Here is a 25,150-nt window from a genome sequence, read left to right as displayed (position 1 = left end):
AAGCATTTTGCGTAATGGGTGTCACCCAGGTGTAACCACATTTGAAACTCAGATACATAGTCAATATTCATAACTTCAGATCCAAAAAGGATACATGGATACAAATAGGATAATCATATTCAGCAAATCATAATTTCCCACTGATTACATCATAATCATATCATAATCATACCCCCATGATAAATATGGGGTGTAGTGTCATACCATCTCCTACATGTCTTTGATCTAATTGACGCTGCTGATTTTCAACAGGGAGTTCCCATTGAAAGGTCTGATACTGGTAGGGTTACCATACGTCTGGTTTTTCCCGGACATGTCCGGCTTTTTGGTAATCAAACCCCCGTCCGGGGGGAATTGCCAAAAAGCCGAACATGTCTGGGAAAATACCGGCCGGGCACTTCCCCTCCTGCGGCTGCTGTGCTCCTCCCCGACTCTTCAGCTCTGTTTAAGAGCCGAGCTGCCCGAGCGCTCCGGCTTCGGGCAGCCCCCTTGCCTCCGGACCCCAGCTGCCGGCCGGGCACTTCCCCTCCCAGTCTCCAGCTGCTCTGCTCTGGCGGCTGGGGTCCGGAGGCATGGGGGCTGCCCGAAGCTGGAGCGCTCGGGCAGCTCGGCTCTTAAACAGAGCCGAAGAGTCAGGGGAGGAGCACAGCAGCCGGAGCCCGGGAGGGGAAGTGCCCGGCCGGGGGCACAGGGTCCGGAGGCATGGGGGCTGCCCGAAGCCCGAGCGCTACCGGCTTCACGGTTTGCCGGGCAGCCTCCAGACCCTGCGCCTTCCCCTTCCCCTCCTGGGCTCCAGCTGCGCTGGGGAAGCGCCGGCCAGGGGCGCAGGGTCTGGGGGCTGCCCGACAAACCGTGAAGCCGGTAGCGCTTGGGCAGCCCTTTTTGCGTGGCTGGAAGGGAGGAGGGGGTGTTAGGGCGGGGACTTTGGGGAAGGGGCGGGGAATGGGCGGAGTTGGGGTGGGGAAGGGGCAGAGTTTGGGCGGGGGCGGGGGTGGGAAAGGGGCGGGGGCAGGGCCCCGTGGAGTGTCCTCTTTTTTTATTTTTTAAATATGGTAACCCTAGATACTGGGCCCTTCATAAGCTGCATTATCAGTGATTAGCAGTAGAGTCCAAGGTCTCAGTATTACGGAAGAAAGAATTTTAAGATCACAGAACTATGCATAAGGTTGCATGCTTCATAAACACACATTTAAGGTTATGTATTCTCCCCTACATCCTCCTACCTACCTGCAGCTCCCTTTCACCCTAATGGGATATGTATACAGCATGTCACTAAGAGTCAGTGAATGAAAAAGCACTTGTTACCAAATCAGCAATTGCTAGTGATGGGAGTTAATGATTTATACTATACATGCATATATTTGTGTGTTTATTGAATAGAAGGTTGACAGACAAACCTTTGTCTTTGAAAGAAATATGTACAAGCTGTAGATAAAATGTAGAGCTGTTCTAATTTGTGCCACTTTGTAATGGTCCATAGTGTTAAGCTCGTGGGGTATTGGACACTGGTGCTGTTCTGACCAAACTTGAAAAAGTGGAAAAGAATAAAGAGGAACTTTAAATAGCCTGAATTCCTAACATTTCAGACTTGACACTTCTTGGTCTCCTAAATGGCTCCTGAACCTTCTAGCAGCTAATATTAGTGTTGTATCTGCTGTACACTAAGTTGGAAGCTTATATCCTCCTGCTGTTGTAGTGGACCCAACGGTCTAATTGGTCCCCCCTCTTTCTGAATGTGATGATCCTAGTACTGGGGTGAAATAAGCAGAAGAGTTATAGCCAGGATTGCACTTAATTATAGTTTATGCACTAGAAAAGAGGAATCACAAAACAGCACGACTCTGAAATAATAATTGCAGAGCTGATTTTGTGAAGTATGCTGCTGCCACAGAATCCCCTTAGGGACATAAGGTTCCAGTTGCTAATCATGTCTTGAAGTGCTTTTTTTAATTAAAAAAGTGTTCACTTTTGTTTAGAAAGATATGAATTAACCAGTGCTTCTCAAGCAAATGTTCCGTAAACAGAATAAATGAATTGTAATTAGTAACTTTGCTTTTGATTGCTTTTAGGGAACTGCGTAGCCTGGTCATTGAGATGGTCTTGTCAACAGATATGTCAGGACATTTCCAGCAAATTAAAACAATGCGACATACTCTGCAGCAGACAGAGGGGTAGGTTATTTTCCATTCTGTTCTTTAGAAGTTTTAAATGAGTTCATGCACAAGAAAAGACTTTAAATAGTTGCTTTTGTTCTGAGATAATTGGAGCATGTCCTTGATTTGACAGGATAGACAAAGCCAAAGCCATGTCTTTGATTCTACATGCAGCAGACATAAGCCATCCAGCAAAATCTTGGGAACTGCACTACCGGTGGACAACGGCACTGATGGAAGAATTTTTTCGACAGGTGCCATTTTCAAAATCTGTTAACATAGTTAAAGTATTAGTTACAGTTAGATATTTTATAATTCCACCTGCGAGAATACTGTCAGTTATAATTTAGTAGAGTGATCAGAATCGTGCTTGCCTTACTCTCAGAAGTAGTCCCACTGTCTTCAGTACAACTACTCATGTGAGTAAGATGAATAGGATGTTGGTTAATATCAATTTCAGCTGATGGCAGGCTCCAAAGCATTAGCTTTTTTTCTTCTCTAAAAGTATTATAATTTGTCAAGCTGATTTCATTCTTTAGACAGAGATCTGTATACACTCTGAACTAAAAAGAGGCATTGGGTAGGAGGGAGTACCTGGATATGTGAAGGATGTGTGTTCAGCAAAGAAGGCAGATGAATGTTGTATCCATATCATATTACATAAGTCTTCCCTTTCCCCCTTGTTGTGAGCTAGTGCGTATGCCACATAGGGATGATGGAATTTTCCTTTCATGCCCAATGTGGGCCTGATCTGGAGACCACTCAAGTTAATGGGAGTCTTTCTATTGATAATGTGGCCATAATTTTGGAATCAAACACAGTGACACAGCAATGTGGCAGTATTTTTTGTGGTGGTGAAATAGTCGTACAAAAGACAAAATGCAGTTTTTAAAAAATGTGTGGTGTACTATTGCCAGCTTCTGATTCAATAGCAACATGTGTTTATTTCACAGAGTGGAGAATTTTTTCTAGTAACAAACAATGAGTTTATCTTGAATCACTGAGCAAGTGCAATTAATGCTAATTTTAAATAAAGAGGAAGTGCTTTGACAATGTTTACTTTGTTTCTACCTTTCTAGTCACTCCAAACACTCCTTGCTTGTAAACGCAGAGCAAATTCTACTGTCTAGCAATACCACTGAGCAAACATTGTGTAGTTAGGGGGGAAAAGCAAACATTTCAAGTGGTGAAATGAAAAAAACAGGACATTTCAGGTGTCTTTCAAGAATTGTCTACGATCCTAGGACATCATGTGAAAAACTGGGTTTGTCTCGGTAAAAAGACCACCTGTGATCACTTTACCAATTAACTTTGAGTGAGTGATTTTTGCTTTCTGTTGTGTTCAGGATTTAAAAATTGCTTGAAATAAGAGAAAAATATATTCTAACCCCTCCTTTTTATTTATCTCAATATTGAGCATCATTTTGATATGGGCCCTTAAAATGGTAACAAAAGAAGCAATAGTGGAATGGGTAAAATAGGTAATTTAATAGTGGGGACCAGGGCCGGCTCCAGGCACCAGCGTGGCAAGCTGGTGCTTGGGGCGGCACATGGAAGGGGGCGGCACGTCCGGCTCTTCGGCGGCAATTCGGCGGCGGGTCCCTCGGTCCCTCTCAGCGGGAAGGACCTGCCGCCGAATTGCTGCTGAAGAATGAAGCGGCAGCAGTAGAGTGGCGGCGGAAGTGCCGCAGATCGCGATCACGGATTTTTTTTTTTTTTTTGGCTGCTTGGGGCGGCAAAAACCCTGGAGCCGGCCCTGGTGGGGACATTTTAGAAAAATGCATTTTGCTGTCTCCCGTATTTTCCTAATGCTCAATTTTAGTCTATGCAACTATGCTATGCCCTCAGTATTAAAGCACTATGGGAGAAATAGCACTTGGTAGAATATTCTAGGCACTTCTTAGGAAGAGATTAACATTGAAATTAACTTGCTTTTAAATGGGTAGCTTTTAGTGGGGTGGGTATAAGGTGATCACCAAAGGGGTAAGAGGTATTTCCCCACTGTTCTGTACAGCATTTGAATAGTTCATTTTAGAGCACCATAATTATTTTAAATTAAAATATATCCTTACAAAAGGAAAAGAAAGTTGAGCATATAGATACTTCAGTGTCTTCCTGAGTCAGCAAAGTAACTAAAGCAACTATCCCCCTGTATTTGGGATATAGCGCCCATCCCTGTGAGTCTGGGCCCTGGACAAAGCTTTAAAACAACAATGATTAAATTAAAATTGGACCTAGTGGCCCAGAGAGAAGCAGCAATGTTGTCACAAAAAGAGCCATAAAAAAAACTGATCAAAACCTAATTTAGATAATATCATAGCACCTTCAGTGATTACATCTTTGACAAAGCACATAAGGAAAGATAGATATTGGCTGCCTGGCCCATCTAGATTGTCCTTTTGCTATGTTGTATTTTGTGGCTTTCAAACAGGAGTAGTCCTACATTAACCTGGAAGGGGTCAGTCGAGACAGGATATAAGCTGCACATATCTCTAATATGAACAGTTCTGGTTAATGTTCGTGAGAGATGAATCTCCAAAGCTTCTAAAATACGTTGCAGACAAGCAGTCGAGAGGGGAGGGAGGGAAGGGGAGAAATAGGGGGAGTGTCTAGTCTTGCAGTCTGTATACAGCCCAAACTCCCACCCATCGACTTCGGTGCCTGTATAAGAACTGCAGGATCGGATTATAACATTTAGCTGAACTCAGAGCCCATGCAAAGTAGAAAATGTGCTGGAATTTCATTTCCTTTTTCCGTCCAGACTGGGAATTAGATGATAATAACTATTTCACACTAGTTTGGTTTGTCTGTTTCTGGTCTCAGTCAAAGCCAGAAAGTGCAAAGCCATAAAAAAAACAAAAGTAATAAAATAAAACTTAAACTTACAATTTCTGAACAAGATTCAGTTTGAGTTTCACGTGAAGGCTTAATACTTTGTTTTAACTGAAACTGGCTTGATAAATTAAATGGATGTAATAAAAGCAGTACTTGAAATGTAATATGAAGAGCTTGAGCTCTGACATCCAGCTTGATGTCTGTTAACCAACCTGTCTTATAAAATATGTGATAATAATGATGATGATACATTAGGACTGACAAGGAATTGAAAACTTATTTATTGTATGTTTGTTGCATTCTGTACTATGTTGGTCAGTCAAAAAGGTTAATTTCCAAATAGTAAAACACTGTTCATGTTAGAAGACCTAAGTATGATAAAGACATTTCAAGACTTTGGAACTTAAATTTTTTAAAAATGTCATTTACCTGCTTACACTGCAACACAGACAAAAGCAGCAGAAACTGAGAGTTTCTGAGAACATAGCAGTTTTTAATATGCAGTTTTAAAAGTGGGCACAGATGGAAAATGGACATTATCTTAGACAGAAAACTTTATTCAGCTGGCACTAAGATTTAAAATACATATCAGTAATAATTTCAAGGGCAAAGCCTTAGAACATTATCATAAAAAAAGTTTTCACTTAAAAAAAACAAACACAAACCACACCCACCCATCTCAAATGCATAATGATAAAGAAACATAAAGCTGAGGTCCCTCAAACAACCACCCAGCCCTGACAGCATTCTGCTCTAGGTTTGAGTTTATTTAAAAACAAGCAAATAAAATTTCAACTTTCAAATAATAATTTTTAAGTCATTTAATTGATTTTCTTCAAACTTAGCTTGCTTAACTTTTATAGCTCATGAGAATTAAAGATCATGTCAAATCTTAAGGCTGTGTCATGTACTGCAATTTACAATATATAAATTGTATAAGAAATTACAGTTTTCATTATATATTGTATGAAATGTCAAAAATACATAACCCAGTAAAGAAGTATTTTAAGGCATAAGCTCAAGAGAGTTAAGTTTTTAGATTTTTAGTTCTGTGATTTTAACTCTTGCATGGAATTTCCTGACTTTTGAGTTCTCAAATGCAATGTTATTTTATCCTGGCAAAAAAAACCAATGTTAATGTAAGTAATAACATGCTCCTGATGTTAGATATTCAGGCCACAATTCCAATGAGGAGTTCTGGAGGCATCTTAAGCAGGGCCGGTGCAAGGATGTTTCGCGCCCAAGGCGAAACTTCCACCTTGCGCCCTCCCCCCTCCCCGAGCCCTGCGGCAACTCCCCCCCCCCCCCCGGCCCGGGGAGCCGTGCGGCAGCTCCTCACCTCCGCTCCACCCCCTCCCCGAGCCCTGTGGCAGCTCCCCACCCCGCCCTCCGCCCTGAGGCACCTCCCCCACAGCAGCTCCCCACCCCCCCCTCCGCCCTGAGGCGCCCCCCCCATAGCAGCTCCCCCCCCTGCCTGGGGAGCCGTGCGGCAGCTCCCCACCCCAGCTCACCTCTGCTCTGCCTCCTCCCCGAGCACGCCGTCGCTGCTCCACTTCTCCCGCCTCCCAGGCTTGCCACAAGCCTGGGAGGGAGAGAAGCAGAGCGGGGCGGCGTGCTCAGGGGAGGAGCGGAGCAGAGGTGAGCTGGGGCGGGGAGTTCCCCTGCATGCCGCCCCCCCCCCCCGTTACTTGCTGCAGGCGGCCCTCCCCGCGCCCCCCTGCCCCAGCTCCCTCTGCTTAAATGCCGACGACAACCGAGGCCGCCGAAGCTCCGGCCTCTGCGGTTGCCGCTGAAGAAAATGCCACCCCCCAAATGCTAGTGCCCTAGGTGACCGCCTAGGTCACCTAATAGGTTGCGCTGGCCCTGATCTTAAGCCATGAAAGCAAAGCCAGGTTGGTTAGCTCAATTTTTTTTTTAATAAAACCTTTAGTGCAGTAGAAGCCCATGGAACCAAATCCTCAGCTAGATGAAATCAGTGGATCGCCTTCATTTATATTCATGTCGTTCACTTCTGGGGACCATTAGCTCCTTTTGGTAATACTACCTGCTCCTGCTCTCTTCTGTTCCCTATAGTCAAATTATGGGTACCTTCTATGTGGGCAGGGTGAGGGAAGGGGTCTCTGGGCACTCTACCCATTTCAGGCATAAAGCACAAGGTCAGCCATAATTTGGTCCTCTGTCTCTTTTCTTTCTCTCTGGGCCCATTCTGTATGTATGGCCACCGATAGATTTTTTATATTTTCTCTCTGCTTTCTTCCTCTAGCTCTAGATATCTATCCATAGCTTCACTTAGGTTTGGAATTCAATTGGACTTTAAGGGAAGAAGTGGTGAAACCCTCCATTTCTATTTGAAGCACATTCTTCTATCTGTGAGGCTGTTTTTAAGCAGTTGTATTGAAATTATTTTTCTATGCTTTTCTTACATCCGTTCCTTATTATCGTTCAGTGCTAAATGATAAGAATATCAAAGGTCTATATTTTAAATGCACCTGCAAAAGGACTTAATTCTACAATTACAAATTTATCAATGAATTTCCAGGCAAATGTGGAGACCGCTGCATTCTAAAATGCAGTTATATAGTTGGGAAAATATCAGAATGGTCGGCTTCCCCTTCTCTCCCCCACTGTCTCGTCAAGAGAAGTTAAGTTGAATGATGTCTGGGTGCTCCAAGTCCAAGCTGTGAGGCTGCAGAAGGTCTCCTTATAAAACATGCTTTTTATTTTCCTTCCCTGACAAATACTAAATCACAGTGGCAGATGCTTTGGTCTTGACAAGATCTTTGCTTTCAGCATATTCTTTTCAATGCAAATTGTTAAAATTAAGTTATAATGCTGACTTTTCCTTTTCTTCTCTCTTTTTCATTTAAAAAAACAATATTAGATTTATTTTACCCACAGCTTGTTTTAATTTAGGAAAAGAAGTGAATTGTAGAAGTAATTGGTCAGAGAGCAGTGTTCAGGCTTTCTCCTTTGTATATGTATTCTTATAATATGAAACATTGCTTTTTCCAGGGAGACAAGGAGGCTGCTTTAGGGCTACCATTTTCCCCACTTTGTGACCGCAAATCTACCATGGTGGCTCAGTCCCAAATAGGTAATGATCAGTGCTGTTTTCTTTTTCTCATAAATGTAGGAGCATGTAGTGTTGTCATCCTCCATTCTCACACTGCACACAATGTTTTCAAAAAGCTGTAGATACTACTATAAACAGCACATTTCTTCCTACACATTTACTCACAGAAATCAGAGCATATTACACTAGTGACATGCTGTTGTCAAAAGGGACATTAAGCTCTTTCAGCATGGCATATGAAGCATATGGGACAGTATGTTTAGTGGTTAGATCAGGGTACTGGAAATCTGCACTCTTGGGGTCCAGCTATTACTATAGACATTTTAGAATTTGGTAAAGCAAAGCATGGAGAAGTTACCACCTACTCAAAGTCACAAAGGTCTTATTGCAGTGCAGACGTACCCTGTGGCTGGCCTGGGTCAGCTGACTATAAAACTGCAGTGTAGACATTCAGGCTCAGGCCAGGCTCTGAGACCATCCCTATCGCAGCATTGATATACCCATAGAGTCAAGCTGGCTGGATACAAGTAACTCACTGTTTTCAAAAGGCCCTTCAAACAAGCTCCTGGCATCTATCTCCAGCACTGCTGGTGACTCACTGTGTGACCTTAGGCAAGTGATTTCCTATCTCACTTAATCCAACTGTAAAATGGGTATAATATTATTTATGTTTCCCCATTCAATGACTTTTAAAGTCTTATTGTCTCAGCCTTTTTAAATTGTTCAACTGAAAAGTCATTTAAAGGACCTAGTCCATATTATGAACCAATAAGAATCAGAATTTATTTTTAAATTTTACATAGAGAAGCATGACAAACCTATTAAACATTCTTTTCTCTTCTTAGAAGGAGCCAGACTAGTTTTTTCCCCCCAAAACGCTAATATCTAAGGCAGTGTGGTATAGTGGATTAATAACTGGAAGTTAATAAAACTCCTGACTTCTAATACCAACTCTGCTACTGATTGGGCCCCTGATCCTGAAGACATTTATATATGAACGCGAGTGGACCCAGTGAATTCAGTTGGACTACTCAAGTACAGTAACTCATCACCTAACGTCCTCCCAGTGAATGTTGTTTCATTATTAGGTCACTGACCTATCAGAGAACATACTCCTTTAAAGTCCTGCAATGTTCCCTTATGACGCTGTTTGACTCCCCGCCCCCCCCCGCCCCCCGCCGGGGAGCGGGGTCGAGGTGCCGGGGCTTGCCCACTCCCCAGCTGGAATGCTGGGTGGGCGGGGTGGGCAAGCCCCCGCACCCCAACCCTGCTACGCCGCTGCCTCAACCAAGCTTTACAATCATCACTGGTGAGTGCAGTATTAAATTGTTTGCTTAAAATTATTTAAAACTTATACAGTGTATGTATATAATGTCTTTTGTCTGGGGAAAAAATTTCTCTGGAACCTAAGCTCCCCTATTTACATTAATTTTTATGGGGATATTGGAGTCGTTTAACATCGTTTTGCTTAAAGTTGCATTTTTCAATAACATAATTAGGACGTTAAGTGAGAAGTTACTGTAGGTGTTTGCCTGGTTAGGACCTATTGTGATTAGATAATAATCATTTGTATTTCAGTACCACTTTATGTGTAGCCTTGGGATAGTGAATTAGGGCCTGATTTTTCAAAGGTGAAATGCAGGCCCTTGCCTTTCCCCATCATCTGTAAAATAGGGATAAAAATAATTACTTTAAAGTTTTATGGGGCCAATAACAGGTATGAACTCTAAAAGTTTGCTGAGGAAAGTATGCCTTGAAAAGTGCCTTTCACAAATGTCAACATGTCACCCACAAATAATCCTGGGACTGGGAGATCCTATATGTTAAGATGTCATATCCTTGAACTGAACAGTATCCTCCAGTATTATCTTGTAATTTAATACATCTCCCATTCCATTTCCAACCAGACTCAAGTGGCAATGTACTTGAGCTTATACCTGTTGCTCACCTTTGTGCTGTGGCACATTAGAGTGTGAAATCCATAGCAAATCTCATGTTCTACCTAAATTTTGTCTGTTAAGTGCTCAGCAGAAGATAATGCCTATTCTCTCTAGCTATGTCATTCTCTACCTTGATGAGCACTTTAAAATGTAAAGTACATTGTTCAGTGCTGACATCTTAGAGCTGTGGGATGAATGCTGTCTCCCAGGGATATTACTTGTTCTCTTCACTGATTTGACAGAACACTCCTACACACTGTGAAATAACACTTTACTTCCACAGAATAATAAACAGCAATTTGGAATATTGACTCATTGGCATGAGGCGCTAAATGGTAACATTGGTAGACTGACTTCTTGCCCATTGGCTCTGTCATGGCTTCACTTTTATTCAGTAATTAATCGCAATCTCCAATGAAAAGCTTATTGTGAAATGCACAGGGTTCAGTGAAGACAGGAGTGAAAAACTGTAAATATTAGCATTTAATTACTTCTGTACCTCTCCAGGTGTTTTTTTGTTTTCCTCAGCAGACTAATAACTATGGAAATTACACTGAGAGAGAAAAAAAGATCTCAAGTATATTGAATCTGGATTGCATTTGTATTCAGAATATTATCCTGATATTAAAACCTAGAAGTCCAATTTTTTCTGACTTGATCAGACATTATGGATATCATTGGGTGACATTTCTCTTTAGAAGCAGCAAAGAGTCCTGTGGCACCTTATAGACTAACAGACATATAGGAGCATGAGCTTTCGTGGGTGAATACCCACTTCTTCGGATGCATGTAGTAGAAATTTCCAGGGGTAGGTATGAAATTTCCACTACATGCATCCGAAGACGTGGGTATTCACCCACGAAAGCTCATGCTCCTATACGTCTGTTAGTCTATAAGGTGCCACAGGACTCTTTGCTGCTTTTACAGATCCAGACTAACACGGCTACCCCTTTGATTTCTCTTTAGAGTTTTGCTAATCTGTGGTTTCTGAAGTTGGAGCCAGTTTGTGAATAAAGACAGAGACTAGTCATTGGCTTTGAGACCCAGAAAAATGTACAACCTGAATTAATCTCGTTCTGCTTTTCAGGTTTCATTGATTTCATAGTAGAGCCCACGTTTTCTCTTCTAACGGACTCAATGGAGAAAATTATTATTCCTCTTATAGAGGAAGCTTCAAAGTCTGAAAGTTCTGCCTTTGGGGCACACAGGTTTGAACATTTTCTCCTTTTACTTTGTGTTTCTTTGTAACTAAGCATTAGCAACAGCAGCATAATTATTTTCTAATCTGTTCATATTGCAGAAGTCTGATGTGAATAGTTATACTGTGTTACCACCTAGTGGCAATATCTTGTAATTGCAGCTGTCTACTATGTTCCTGTACTGGACAAGGACACTATGTGCATGGAAGGGCAAAAAACACAATAAAGAACAAAGTACCCACCTCTAAGGACTTGAAGTTGAATTTTCTTCTGGACATACAAAAAGAAAATGTTTGCTGGTTCTCTTCCATCATAAAAGATACTGGGCCATTTCTTCTTAAAGCAAAACCCAGCAAGTGTCTATTATCACATTTTCTTTTTAATGTGTGGATTTAACCCTTCACTGTAGTATACCACTATAAAAACACTGCAGTGCAATAATTCCTTAGTGTATTGGTTAGATTTGGTAGTGTCAGAATGATGTGGCTATAACTTCGCTTTTTAGGTTTAACTTATTCTTTGTGCATTTCTGTTGCGGGCAGTGTTCCCAACCACCTTGGGCAACTGTGCTAGACTAAGACATCAGTGGTGTTACCTACTATTTAACAGCTCACTTTTACTCCAATTGGAGTTCAGGCAGCTTCAACCCCCAGTTTCACATTAGTGTGCATAACTGAATGAGAGGTGAGCAGAGGCATTCTACTGGGTCTTGCACAGAGGTTTAACATTAGGCACCTGATCCTGCAGGCCTTGTTTGTACAAAACTACCACTGACTGCAAAGGGAGATTTGCTTAAATAAGGGATGCAGAAGTAGGCCCTATAGAAGGAATGGGGAGCCTAGAATATTATACACTGAAGTCTGTACCAGCATTGATGCACATATACCAGTAGCTGGAAACCACTAATGTATGTGTAGCCCATACACCTTCTGGGTGTGGAGTTCTGTCCTATCTAGTGGCACTGAGACCACTTAAAGAGAGAGATAAAATGAGTCTTTTCTACAGCCTTCGCTAACAGTCAGTTGGTTTTTAGCTCATGCAGTAGAGGCTCATGCAACCAGAGGTCCCAGGTTCGATCCCACCCGCCGACGACCGGGATCTGTCGGCATTACATATGGAGTACATTTTAAGTTGTTGACTGAAAAAAACATTAGAAATACACCATGTCCTTTCCATTTAACACCTCTGGGGCACAGGGAAGTTCTAATTTTCAGTTCCTTACACCGTACTTATACTTTCAATGAAATGTTACTTGTAACTGTACTTTTTCTTTGTTGGGAAAATTGGAGCCCATTTATGTGCATACAAGCATTTACTCTTTTGTGCTAAATCTTTGAGATCATATTAGGCAAGCAGTATTATGTGGAAAACAAAAACTGGTATGACATGAGTTGGGGCATGGCCACAAAATAGGCCCCACCCTTTGGTGTTAAGAGAATTAATTTTAAATATATCAATTTCTCACATGTACACACACACACTTTCTGACCTGATGCACTAACTGTTGCTTGGCAGATAATGCCAAATTTTGATGTTAATATTTCAACACATTTCTTAACACTTAGTCCTGCTTTACTGGTGTGTTTTGAAGCAGTGGGGTTGAAGGTAATTGAACCAAATCCTGCCTTTAGATAACATGCACAGAGCTCCTGTGGTATGTTCGCAATTGGAGCCAACCACATGCATCTGAAAGCAGAATTTGCTCTGTCATGTATTGCTTTTCTGGCATGGATCAGCAACAGATGTCTCTCCAGAACAGCCCCACTCATTTCAAAGGGTTGAAGAGAAAGGTGCTACAAACTTGGTGTGTTAAAATTCTTCCAAGTACTTAGCCAGGAGGTTGGAGCACTGCTCCATTTTCGTAGTAATTTCCTAGAAATGTGGCATTAAGAATTGTTCACAGGAAACAACTTGTTTCATAAGGAAATGTGTCTTATACTTTCCTTGACTAAGGCCAGTTTTCTAGTTAGTGATTTACATATAGATCCTAAGGAATCAATGTGAATGAGCTATTTTTATGTAATGGAGACCCTCAACTCTTTTCATAATGTAGAGTTTTCTTATTTCTCTAGCCAGCATAGCTTGGGAGCAGTAAGCAATGCTGATGTACAAAGAAGACCCAGTGTTAAAAGTACTACAAGTGATGGAGGGACTTCCACAGACAATTCTTTAGCAACGGTAGACCTATCAAGCTTTAAGGACAACTTGGTGCAGATCATTCAAGAAAACAAAGAAAGATGGAAAGAGTTAGCTGTGCAAGGTATGATAAACCCATGGGGAATAGCCTCTAAGTTATTTCCGAAACCCTCCTCTACCTACAGCACATGTTCATTTTATCCTTCAAACCCCCATTGATCTTTAAAAATGCATCTAGTTGTCTTACGTGCATATTTCTTATTTATAATGTTTGCAGTGGTGGCTTCGCTTTTCAGCTTATTACATATGTTTGCAATTCTTTCTGTGCAATACTAATCCTGTTTGTTTGTTTTGTCCTGTGAAACACAAATAGATTTGTGTGAGCGGGGGAGGAGAAGAAATGCCAGACACTCCATAGTAAAGCACTGTGCTTCTCAACAGCCACTTCTTCAGAAGGTGCCATTTAGAAAAGGGCTGGGGGGGAGGGGAAATTATGCAATGTCCTACATTCAATTATAACGTTCAGACTGCTGTCCACTTTGAATACATACTGTATTAGCCAAAATCACAGGTTCAAAGTATTCTATGCCTGCCATGGCAAGATTAAATATGAATTGGGAAGACTTTTATAAGCTGCAGTATAGGAAATGTGCTGCGTACCTTGGTACTCCATTGTCCAAAAAAATTTATTGCAAATTGTTACAACGATGTGGTTATATTCAACAGGGCCAAAATGTTAATGGAAGCTTTGTGCTCAAAATAATGGAGGATCAGGCTATAAATCTTAAGAAACTTATAAGTTAAGATGCAGGATTAAAAGTGGCTTTGTTTGTTGTGGGAAGCAAAATGTAGTATTTCAGTCTACTTGGGATACCACTCTAAAAATCATTTACGTGGATCTATGGATCTAAACATCTGGGCAGTCACAGAATGCACCAGACCCCAACAAGGTTGAAAAATGACCCTTTAGCTGTCTGCTGAAAGTGTAAAAAAATAAGTCACTCAGTTATAGGGTTAGCCAATGGTTATTCAGTTTTGATTAGTTGTCTTCTCCGGAATAAATGCTGTTTTGACAGATGAGCTCAAGGTGGAATTTGAATCAGACATAATGTATTTGGGCTATAGTACCTTCCTAGTACAGCTTGTCACTACAATAAGCTATGCTCCTTAGAGCCACTCTGCTGCAAGGTTATTCTGATCATAGAAAAAAGCCTCTTCATTATAAATCACTGGAGTAACAGTTCATTAAAAATATCTAGATATGCAGAAGTCATATGTAAAAGGCTAAACAGATTTATGAATAGATTTGGCTTCTTTCAGTTGAACTGTATGCAGAATCCTCATTATGCTGTGTTTGGGGTCATCGTTCACTACTCAGTTTCATGCTGAGGTGGTTATGGTTGTTGTCTGTTTGATAATCTGATGTTTAATATATAGCATGGTCTCCCCAGTTGATAAGGTATTGTGCCCAGTTTTTGTAATCTTTCGTCCTGTCTGAGGGTTGGAAGTTTGGTTTTCTTGCTTACTTGTTTTGCTAAGCATATTTGGAATTAGATTGCATTACAGAGCTATTAAATCAGTTATTATGTTTGAGTGTTGCAGTCATTGCCTCTGTTTACCTTTTTAAAAATAAAATTAAGAAAGAATATTACAAACTATGAATGAATGAGTCATACTCCATAAACATGTATATGGGCTTAGATTTAACATATTTTGGAGTATACCTATTACTGTTTCTGGCTGGAATTCCTCTGTGCAGAGTGACAGCACAAGGCCTTTTTAAGGCCTGAACCGTTTAAATGGGAATTTAATGGTCTATATATCTTATGCTGGCCTTCTGCACAGGGGTGTAGTTCACTATCTAAGAATTGTAGCAGATAAATATTAAAGGTGCCCTATATAGGAAGAATGTCGTATTGGAACAGCACTTGTACCACAATACTGAAGTCATAAACACCCTTAGTATTTGTAACCAAGCCTCTGAATACTCTTTTTGTGGCTTCTACCTCTGCTTTGAACAATTACATGCTTACATGTCACTACTTCTTCGGATAGGCTGAAATCGAAACCTCTCAGCTGAACACCATCTGTGCTATCATGCACTTTAATCCTTCTGAACAGAAATTGACAGTTTAGCATGCATGGTCCTTAAGCCAAGCTTACAGGGAATTTAAGTAAACTGAAATGGCTCATGATATTTACTAACTACTACTATGAATAAACACCCTGCAAATGTCATCTCAATAGAGTGCTTAGTCTATTGAAATGTGTACTGGAGTTTCACTGTAACATTTGTAGGAAACATATGGGTCCGCTGAGTCTCATGTTGTGTATTGGTAGGCACAAAGTGGATACATGTTAGATGGTTGAACATCATATACTTGATTCCATGATGAGGATTGGTAGCTGTTGTGATAGGCTATAGTATCCATCTGCATCTTGGAAAGGGCAAGAGGGTATCTGGGTTAGATAACCTTGGGGTTCTATACAGAAAGAGGCAAGGGTTACCCAGAAGAACTGCAAAACAGCTAGAACCTGAGTCTCCAGCCTGGAGCCATATAAAAAGGAAGTGCAAGCTAGCAGCAAGGGGAATGGGAAATGAGCATGTAATGGCTTTACTGGAGAGGTTTGGCTCCTCGCAGAGGCAGTGCTAATATCTTCAGCATAAATCTCGGGGGGGGGGAGGGGTTGGCGCTATTTTGCTTGCAGACAGTTTAAAGGCCCTATTTTCTTTCTCTTTAGAGGAGAGAAAAGGTGTTTAAAGACCATTGACCAGATTTTGCTTTATAGTCCAAACCCTTTGCACTGCTCAGGGTTATCTTCACAGCCGTAAGGGTTGGGGACTTATTGTTTTTAAAATGGAAGCTTAAATTCTGGTACACAAGTGAAAGTTACTGCAAGGGGGTTACCACTTACCGCTAGTGCTTCTCCTTGCATTTAGGTTTAGGAATCCTTTGCATCATTGGTGCATCCCTCTTGCTGCTCATTGCTCACTCTGTGATGATCTTTCTTCTGGTAACTTGGCCCTCTGGCCAGGTCACTGTTTAGTCCACCCCTTCTGGGATTATGAAGTCCTACAGGACCACTGTCTAGATACCTTCTCTGGACAATATTCAGCCCCTCCTCGGGCTATTCCTGGACAATATCCCAGGACTTACTCTTCCCCTGGACTTCCTCTTGTTCCTGGAGGCTTCACTGTAACTGTCCCTGTAACCCCATTCTGCTTTCAGCCTCCTGGTTTTGTAGTGCTTTCCCAACCCTTTCCCAGCTGGGCTTCATTATCCGTTGGCCCTGGCCCTTCTTCTCTCCTGTGATGCCAGGTGACCTAACTGGCCTCTCAAACCCTCATTTACCTTACCAGGGCTGGTGTGGGGTGCACACCCCATCACAGGCACCAAAGAAAAGAACCAAGTCAACTTACATGGTGCTCTTGGGCCTCCAAAACCAGACTCAAAAATCTTGCAAGAACTAGCTTTCTTGTGAGACTTCTGCTTTACACAGGTTATTATATTGCTTTCCTCACTGTAGTATCTAAGCACCTTCCAGTAGGGCATTAAGAGATGTAACCAACATCTGCCACATGTCATTCATTCTTCCAATACTTCCTGCTTCTGGTTGGGCTGCAAATGTCACAAGCAGTTATAGTATCATAAAATAGTGCTTTGATGCTACTCATTTAGGCCCCAGTCGAGCCCCATTGGAGTGAATGTAAGTTTGTCTGTTGACTTCAGTGCGAGTTGGGTTGGGCCCATTGTGCTTGCCTGGAATCCAGAAGGACAGTTGTGTGGGGAAAAAAGAAAGTTAACTAAATTCCTTTCAGACCCCACACAAGTTTGACTTGAGCTTTAGGTGACTATTCAGAAGCGTCTTATTTTACCTCAACCTCGGCCTAGTTAGAGGTCTACCTGCATTCTTCAAACTTCTGCTGTTTGTGGTGTGATCTATGGCACTTTTAGATCTTATGCTGCTGTCTCTATCTCTGTTGCTTCTTGTAAAGTTCTGAGGTTGCTCTGGGTTTACTACTGAAGTTGAGTCTTATCCATATATTAACTTTAGCATGTAGTGAGGAAGGAAATACTGTCAGTAAATCACTAGCAGGCAACAGGGGTGTTCCATTGCCACTGTCCTTCTCAGCTGGATAATTTATTAGAAACCATAAAGAGCTGGATGTATTATTAAGAAGACTATATCTATTATCATGGAAGATCTGTGCTAGCAGCCATTCCTGCTGTTAGCAGAGATCTTCATACGTGCTTCCCAAGTTGACTGTGACAGTAGCACGTCTGCTGCTGAAAAGGGCCGTCTGCACTCCTGCCTGTAGACTGCACACACAGGACACTGCTTTCCACACTGCCAACTCAGTTCCATGGGCTTGGGAGGAATGGCCTCTCTTAAAAATAATAACAAACAGGTACAAATTAAATTAAATTTTAAAAAAGGAAGGAAATTAAAAATTCCTGAGTAGGAGTTGAACTCTTGCCCCCTACCAGGCTGATACGTTATCTTGAAAGCTATAGCACTTGCTGGGATGCAACTCTGCCCAGGTTTTGGGGCTGATAGTGTCCGTTGTGTACCTGGGCTGGGCAGAACAGAGCAGGGGATCCAGGCCCAGCGGGTGGTGTTGTTGTCATGGGCAGCTTGCATGAAGATCTATCAGTAGTCAGGGCTGCTTGCACTGCCCCATTGTGAAGAGATAGTTACTAACACTCTAGAATATTGATTCAGAGTAAACAGCTTGTGTGGAAAGCAAAGTGCTTTATCTTGCAAAGGACCCCTGTTGGTAAGGAAAGTGTTTACACACAACCTACTTAGACAGCTGTTCAAGAGCTTCCTTAACAGAAGGCCCACTAAATGAATGACTCTATTTTGCTAAAAAGGCCATGTCTTATATAATTGATGGCATAGGAGCTCAGTGCTCTATAGCCTAAGGGTCTTCAACCTTTCACCACTGGAGGATTAGTGGAATGTTTCTGAGGCCTTTAAGGGGACGCAGTTAACAGTGGATTATCATAATGATCAAACATCTGGGATTCTAATTTGAAAGCCCTGATGTTTAATTAATATTCCAAACCCCTAGTAACTATATAATCTGTCTTTGTTCACTTCAGCACTTTTATAATAGAGACTATTCAATCTTGTGCATATTTCAACAGATAGCAGTGATGGCAGCTGATAATTGCAGCGATGATACTTGATAACAATTTGATTATAAAGACACTCCGACAAGTTTTATAGGTTGCTCCATTAGAGTAAATAATCTCTAAATTGATTTTAGGGACTGGGAGTTATTGATCTATTGAGAAAGCAGGCTATAACACAAATGTTATGACAAAAGGTTAAAAATACTACATAAGATCACTCATATAATGTAGCTTTCCTCAGGACAAAGAAGTTGAAACAAAGAGATTTTCACATAAAAAGTAAATTGTAAGTTGACATTTTTCCTTTTAAGGTTTTTGGATTTAAGGCTTATTAGTAAAAACTGTCAGTGATTGGTGGAATCGGTTATTTTCAACTGAATATACAGTTCCACAAAAATAATCATACCTAGCACCTGCATAGCACTTTTCATCCATAGATCAAAAAGCACAACGGTGCTTAAGTATCATTATCTGCATCTGAAGGGAAAGATAGGTGAGGTGATATCTTTTATTGGACCAACTTCTGTTAGGGAAAGACAAGTTTTTGAGCTACACCGAGCTTGTCTCTTTCACCAATAAAAGTTGATCCAATGAAAGGTATTACCTCACCCAACTTCTGTCTCTGGTATCTTGAGACCATCACTGCAAACAATTATCTGCATTGTGCAGATAGCAAACTGAGGCACAGTGAGGTTAAGCGACTTGCCTTCGGTCACATAGTGAGTCAATGGAAGAATTTGGAATAGATCCAGTTCAGTGTCTTTTCTACTGCAGCATGCTGCTGTTTCACACCTTCTGAATGAACTGATCAGAGTAAGGGACATGAGTGCGGCAGTACAGGGAACTTTGCATAGCTGCCGGTCTTAGTATTGTTCCTTTGCAATGGAGGACGGGAGACGTCATTCTCCAAGGAATTCTGTCTTTTATGGACACTAAATTCACATGTTGGGCCAGATTCCCTGATGGTGTAACTCCACTGAACTCTATCAGTCTACTCTAATTTCTTTTAAGAAACACTCCTCTGCCATGCATGCTACTGAATTGTTGGAGGTTTCAATTCATACTCCACAGTGTGTACATCCAGTGAAGTAGTGCCTTATTTCCTACAACATTCCTGTACTTTAATTAAGAAAATATATTCTATAAAACATGATTATATAGAAAACAGTAGCTAGAAGACATATTATTTTAAAAGAAGGACAATGTCATTGAAATGGAAGTATCAAGACGTGATAATTGTTCACAAAAGATGATGTATAGTAATTAGAACTGGTCAGAAAATGCTTTTTTCCCCCCTCACAGACAATTGGCTTTTCAGCAAAAAAAATGAAAACTGAAATATTTTGATTTTGAAATAATGGCATCCTGCCTCATGGGAGTTGTAACTTGGGTGCTCCGTGCTCCCATTATTCTCCATAGGGTACACAATGGATCATGGTCTTGGTCCTCTCTTGGTGAGGGAAAGTGGTGTGTCATGGGAGTTCCATGGCCATCCTGTATTGTGGGAGATAATGTCTGGTTGAGAAGCTCTGAAGGAGTCCCTGGGGTGCAACCTGCAGTGTCAGAAAGCTGAGCCCTCCGTCCCACCAACCTGGGCTGGTCCTCACACTGTGATGCTGATGTCAAGTTATATACCTCTGGCAGATACTGCACTTACAGAGCCATCCATGGGCAGGGACACACCCAACTGAGTTACATGAATGCTCTCCCAGCCACTCATGAACCAACAATAGAGAGACTCCAGCCAATTCCCCCCAGCTCCCCAGTCTTTTACCTCAGAACTGTACTGTCTTGCACTGGTCAGAAGCCTGGCCAGTGTAAGTTCATTATCCAGTTCTCCATTCCCTCAGTGTGGAGTGCACAAACACTAGCCTTTGTAAACTAAGCTGAGATTTCCCAAGCACTTCAGCCAAAACACACTGTTTTAGGTAAAATAGGTTTATTAACTACAGAAAGATGGATTTTAAGTTATTATAAGTAGCAAGCATAGAGATCAAAGTTGGTTACGTAAGAAATAAAAATAAATGTGCAGCCTAAGTTCTACAAACTAAACACAATTTGAATCAAGCAGTGTCTTACCCTGACAGATGGTACAAGCAGGTTACAGACCCTCAATACACAGACCGGGACTACCTTCCAGTTCAAAGTCTTTGTCCTCCAGATATTCCTCCAGGTGTTGAGTCAGGGGCTGGGCTGGAGAGAGGCCAAGTGATGATGCCACTGTCTCTCTCTTATATTTTCTTCCAGCTTGCTGGAAAGAGCTTTGATGTGATCCAGGGGACTGGACTAGATCAGTGGTTCTCAAAGCTGGTCCGCTGCTTGTTCAGGGAAAGCCCCTGGCGGGCTGGGCCGGTTTGTTTACCTGCCGCGTCCACAGGTTCGGCCAATCGCAGCTCCCACTGGCCACGGTTCGCCGCTCCAGGCCAACGGGGGCGGCGGGAAGCGGCGGCCAGCACATCCCTTGGCCCACGCCACTTCCCGCAGCCCCCGTTGGCCTGGATCAGAGAACTGCGGCCAGTGGGAGCTGCGATTGGCTGAACCTGCGGATGCGGCAGGTAAACAAACCAGCCCGGCCCGCCAGGGGCTTTCCCTGAACAAGCAGCGGACCGGCTTTGAGAACCATTGGACTAGATGACCTCTCGAGGTCCCTTCCAGTCCTATAGTTCTATGTGGGGGGTTAGGCAGCCCCCATTGGTCAGGCAGTCTCCATTGCCCACGTGCTTTCTCCTAGAAGACTTTAGGATAGTGGATTGTGTGTTGAGGAGCCATTAACGCTGCCTGGCTATTGATTGCTACAGTTTTGTTGTAACTGAAAGACTGGTTGTGGGTGTTCCCAACCTCGCAACATATTTCAGTAACACATAGTAATTCTTCATAACTTCACATACAATGATAGTACATACAGTCCAACAGGATATTATTGTTCAACAGATCAAGACTATGATACTTTGTACAAAACATGGCATAGTAACATCGCCATGGTGAATATGGGGGTTCCAGGGTGCTACTTTGAGGTACAGAAGCCCAGCCCATAAAAGCAAGTAGGAACATGAGGCAATCAGACTCAACTCCCATGAGACACTATAGCCACATATCCAAATGGAAAATTTTCAGCTGAAATATTTTGGTTTTCAGATGAAAACTGAAAACCAAAAGCTTTTAAGTTTTTGGACATTCATTTTGTTTAAAAAAAAATCAAAATTTTCTTCACAAAGCGGACCTTTATTGTGAAAAAATTTAGTTGGTTAAAAACCCAATTTTCTATAAAAATCAGTTTTCATGGAAAATTTTCAAGCAGCCCTAATAATAATCTCAGCAAAATGATTAATCTGTTATTAATGATTCTCATTTGACCATCCTGTTAGCTTGATTATGAGGAGTGTTTTTTAACATCTCTTTGCCATCCTAGAGGAAACCTGCCCTGTGTGATCTTTGCTGACAGGTTATAGAAATGTCCATTGTCGTTCTGAGTGTTGTAAACCATAATTTATAAATCATTGTTATTAAATTGGAAAATATACCATTCCATATGCAAAATTATTTGGCAACGGACAACTATTTCCCAGATATGCTCCTTATTAAATATTTCTTCTACTTTCTAAATTATTATGAGCTGCTTGGGCTTTTTAATCAACTGCCACTTTAAAACTCAACAGTAAAGCAAAAATAAAAGCAGAATTAAGCCCAGCTTTCTGTGCTGAATGCCTCTGTTAATCAAGTTGCTCCTCATGCATGGGACAAGCTCCCTGTAAACATCCAAAAAACAAAGTCATTATTCTCCTCCAAAACCCTCCTCAAAACTCTCCTTTGACATGATGCCTACAGAAAACTTGACAACAGTTAGGTTGCTGGGGTGCTGAGACCACAGCCCATCACACGGACCAATGTGTCTTATTGTTTCCTTGTACTCACCCGGGGGTGTATTTGTATCCATTTATTGTCTTTTGTCTATGCTCAGATCGTAAACTACTTGGGACTGGGACTGGCTTTTTGTTCTGTGTCTGTACAGCATCTAGTGCAATGGGACTCTCTGCCTGGGGTGCTAGAGTAATAAATAATAATGATAACCAAACTCGGAGGGCATTCAATACGCAAATAAGTGTTAACTAACCCTTAACAAATATTTTGTCTGTCTATGAAATCCTTGGAACTTCCCGGTTTACTGAAGGTATCCCTAAATATATAATGCTATGCTGTGACATCGAAAGCACCATGGCTTACGCAGGTTGCAGTGGAATTTATGGCATTTGTGATGTCATATACTGTGATTAAACTTGTTTCATAACCTGGAAGTGGGAAGCTATAAATAGCTATGAGATACTGACATTTATTGTTAGCATTGAAAGTGGTAGAAAGTCAGTCAGAATGACTTGCACTATGATATACTTTCAGGAAATTAAGCTTGTTAGGTTAAATTCCTCTGGAATTTACTTTATGTCTTATGATTTATCCCTTGATTTTCATTTTAAGTTTGTCTGAATATATAGCATATAGAATTACTTATTGGTCAGCCTACATAGAGAGCATATTATGTTATTGCTTGCAATGTCATTTCAGTGATTTCTGTCGGAAAGAATTGTTGTCGGTATTTTTCTCACCTTTCTTCATGTTTGACAGCAGTGCAAGTCAACACTTCCATCAGAATTGCTTGGATTCTGGGGTAATAGGATTAGAATCTCAGTGGCAATGGAGGATGTTGCAATTTGTTAAAAAATATTTAATTTTTTAAAGTATTTTGGCTGTGTGTTTATTAAGTATGTTACGGTAATAAATCACAATTTGAAAAAAAATCAATTTTTAAGACAATTTGGAAATGGGCCTTTTTTGTATACCAGATAAATTACTTGTGGACAAACTAACTACATAGAAGTGATATAGTTGTTTCCAGGGATTCTTTTTCCTTATCAGAACCAGTTTGCATGGGTGTACAGGCCCTGAATTTTGAAGAAGACTGTGTTCAAACACAGCTATTGTACCTATGTCAAATCGTTTCACCAAACCATAGACAAAGTTTGGGTTTCAAGTGTTTGCACCCATTTGCAGAAATGTCATTGGAGTTTTTCTTGGAAATTTTACTAGGGACTGTCCTAGAAAATTCCATTGTTTTGTCCAATGTTCTTTAATTAATGTGGGCCAGATTATTAAAATATAGCATGGACAATAGTTATCTATCTATCTATCTATCTATCTATCTATCTATCTATCTATCTATCTAATTTGCTCTTATCCATAACAAGTAAAAAAGTTTGCAGAAAGTATTCATTGACCATTGGCAGACATGAGGTTGTAGTTAATCAGTACTCATTCATTAACACAGAACACAATTGAATGTGGACCAGTGTCAGGTCTGTTCAAAGTTCAAGTTTCACAGACCTCCTAACCACCAGTTTCCATGGGGTTTGTGCAGACAATGGCAAGTTTTTGTGAGCCCAAAAGACAGAACTGTATGGAGAAGAGGAATATGAAGACCCTAGAGTGGAGTTGTAGGTTTCCTAAAAAAATGTTTTGCTTGGCCACGAGCTTCATGTTATCTGTCATGGGGAAGTTGAGTGGAGGTGATTCACTGTGATGTAATTTCATGAACAAATATGTTCATAAAAATGTCACTAATGCAAAAATCTATAGCTTTTCTCTGTTCTAGTAAGACATTTGTCATACTGACAGTGATGATTCTAGTTCACAAATTTTTGACATACAACTGTTCGGAGGCCTGCAAAAAATGTGAGCCCACGCAATGGTGATTCTAGAAAGATAAAACATAAATATGCAAGGTTTTATAGAGACCAACTGTAAACCCGGTTCCCTTCCCATTGACAGAGGTCAGGAGGGACATTAATAGATATTGTTCATACTGAAGCTAGATTTGTTTTCTCTCTCCAATTTGGTAAACTATTAGCTTTAAATTGCTTCAGTGCTACTGGTGATATTACATAAACAAATTTAGTTATTTTAGTCTATCTATAAGTAAAGAAACAATAATTCGATTCATCAAAGATTTTATTTATTGGAGTTTTGCACTATAGAATTTTAATTATCTGTAAGTGGTTGCAGTGAAGGCTGAATCTTGATGTACTGCTTTACTGCAATTTAAATTTTTTATTTTCCCCTTATGCACTCACCAACGTTTGTTAGTAGGCACTCTAATGGTACAGTAACTTGAACCAGAAATGCATCTTACACATATAAGACAATTATTCTACAGATGAGTGGTTGCAAGTTTACTTCTCTCTTTCATTCACCTTCCTACAGACATATCAGGAAAAGAAAGTAACAGAAGTAAAGACCAAGACAGTAAAAGAGCAGATGTAGGAATACAGGAGAAAGCATCAAGACGTAGAGAAGATTTTGTACTGTCTAGTAAATCCTGTCCTGTCTCAACTCCACTACCAAATGTTCCCACTGGTTCTGTACTACAGTACCCTGATAGTAACACAGCTGAGCCAATGGAAATCAACTTTTTAGTTTATAATGCAGACTCAGAGCTTCTACAGCCACAGGACAGTGATATTATGGAGACCACAGAATCATATGGTAATCCATAGTCATTAACCACATTCCCACATGGATCAAATGCTAATAAATCTAGAGACAGATGTTGTGTTTATGCGTAAGTGTGAGTGGGTATTAGTTCCTGGAGGGATCTAGCTTCTGAAGGGAGTTCGTATTTTCCAAT

At 41.1% G+C, this 25,150-nt stretch overlaps 1 protein-coding gene across 2 annotated transcripts in view; it reads left to right on the top strand.

Moving 5' to 3' along the window:
• PDE1A (phosphodiesterase 1A) overlaps nucleotides 1–25,150 on the top strand; it is a 259,510-nt gene that overhangs the window by 214,791 nt on the left and 19,569 nt on the right. For both annotated transcript variants that reach the window (XM_065413365.1, XM_065413366.1), the window contains exons 9-14: nucleotides 2,070–2,171; nucleotides 2,287–2,407; nucleotides 8,001–8,082; nucleotides 11,089–11,209; nucleotides 13,273–13,460; nucleotides 24,727–25,008. In XM_065413365.1, coding sequence (XP_065269437.1) covers nucleotides 2,070–2,171; nucleotides 2,287–2,407; nucleotides 8,001–8,082; nucleotides 11,089–11,209; nucleotides 13,273–13,460; nucleotides 24,727–25,008 — 896 coding nt within the window. The remainder of the gene's footprint in view (nucleotides 1–2,069; nucleotides 2,172–2,286; nucleotides 2,408–8,000; nucleotides 8,083–11,088; nucleotides 11,210–13,272; nucleotides 13,461–24,726; nucleotides 25,009–25,150) is intronic.

The sequence above is a fragment of the Emys orbicularis genome, chromosome 11 (genome assembly GCF_028017835.1).
Source record: "Emys orbicularis isolate rEmyOrb1 chromosome 11, rEmyOrb1.hap1, whole genome shotgun sequence".
NCBI lineage: Eukaryota > Metazoa > Chordata > Testudines > Emydidae > Emys > Emys orbicularis.
The sequence above is the reverse complement of the archived record's forward strand: the minus strand, read 5'-3'. Positions and strand labels throughout refer to the sequence as shown.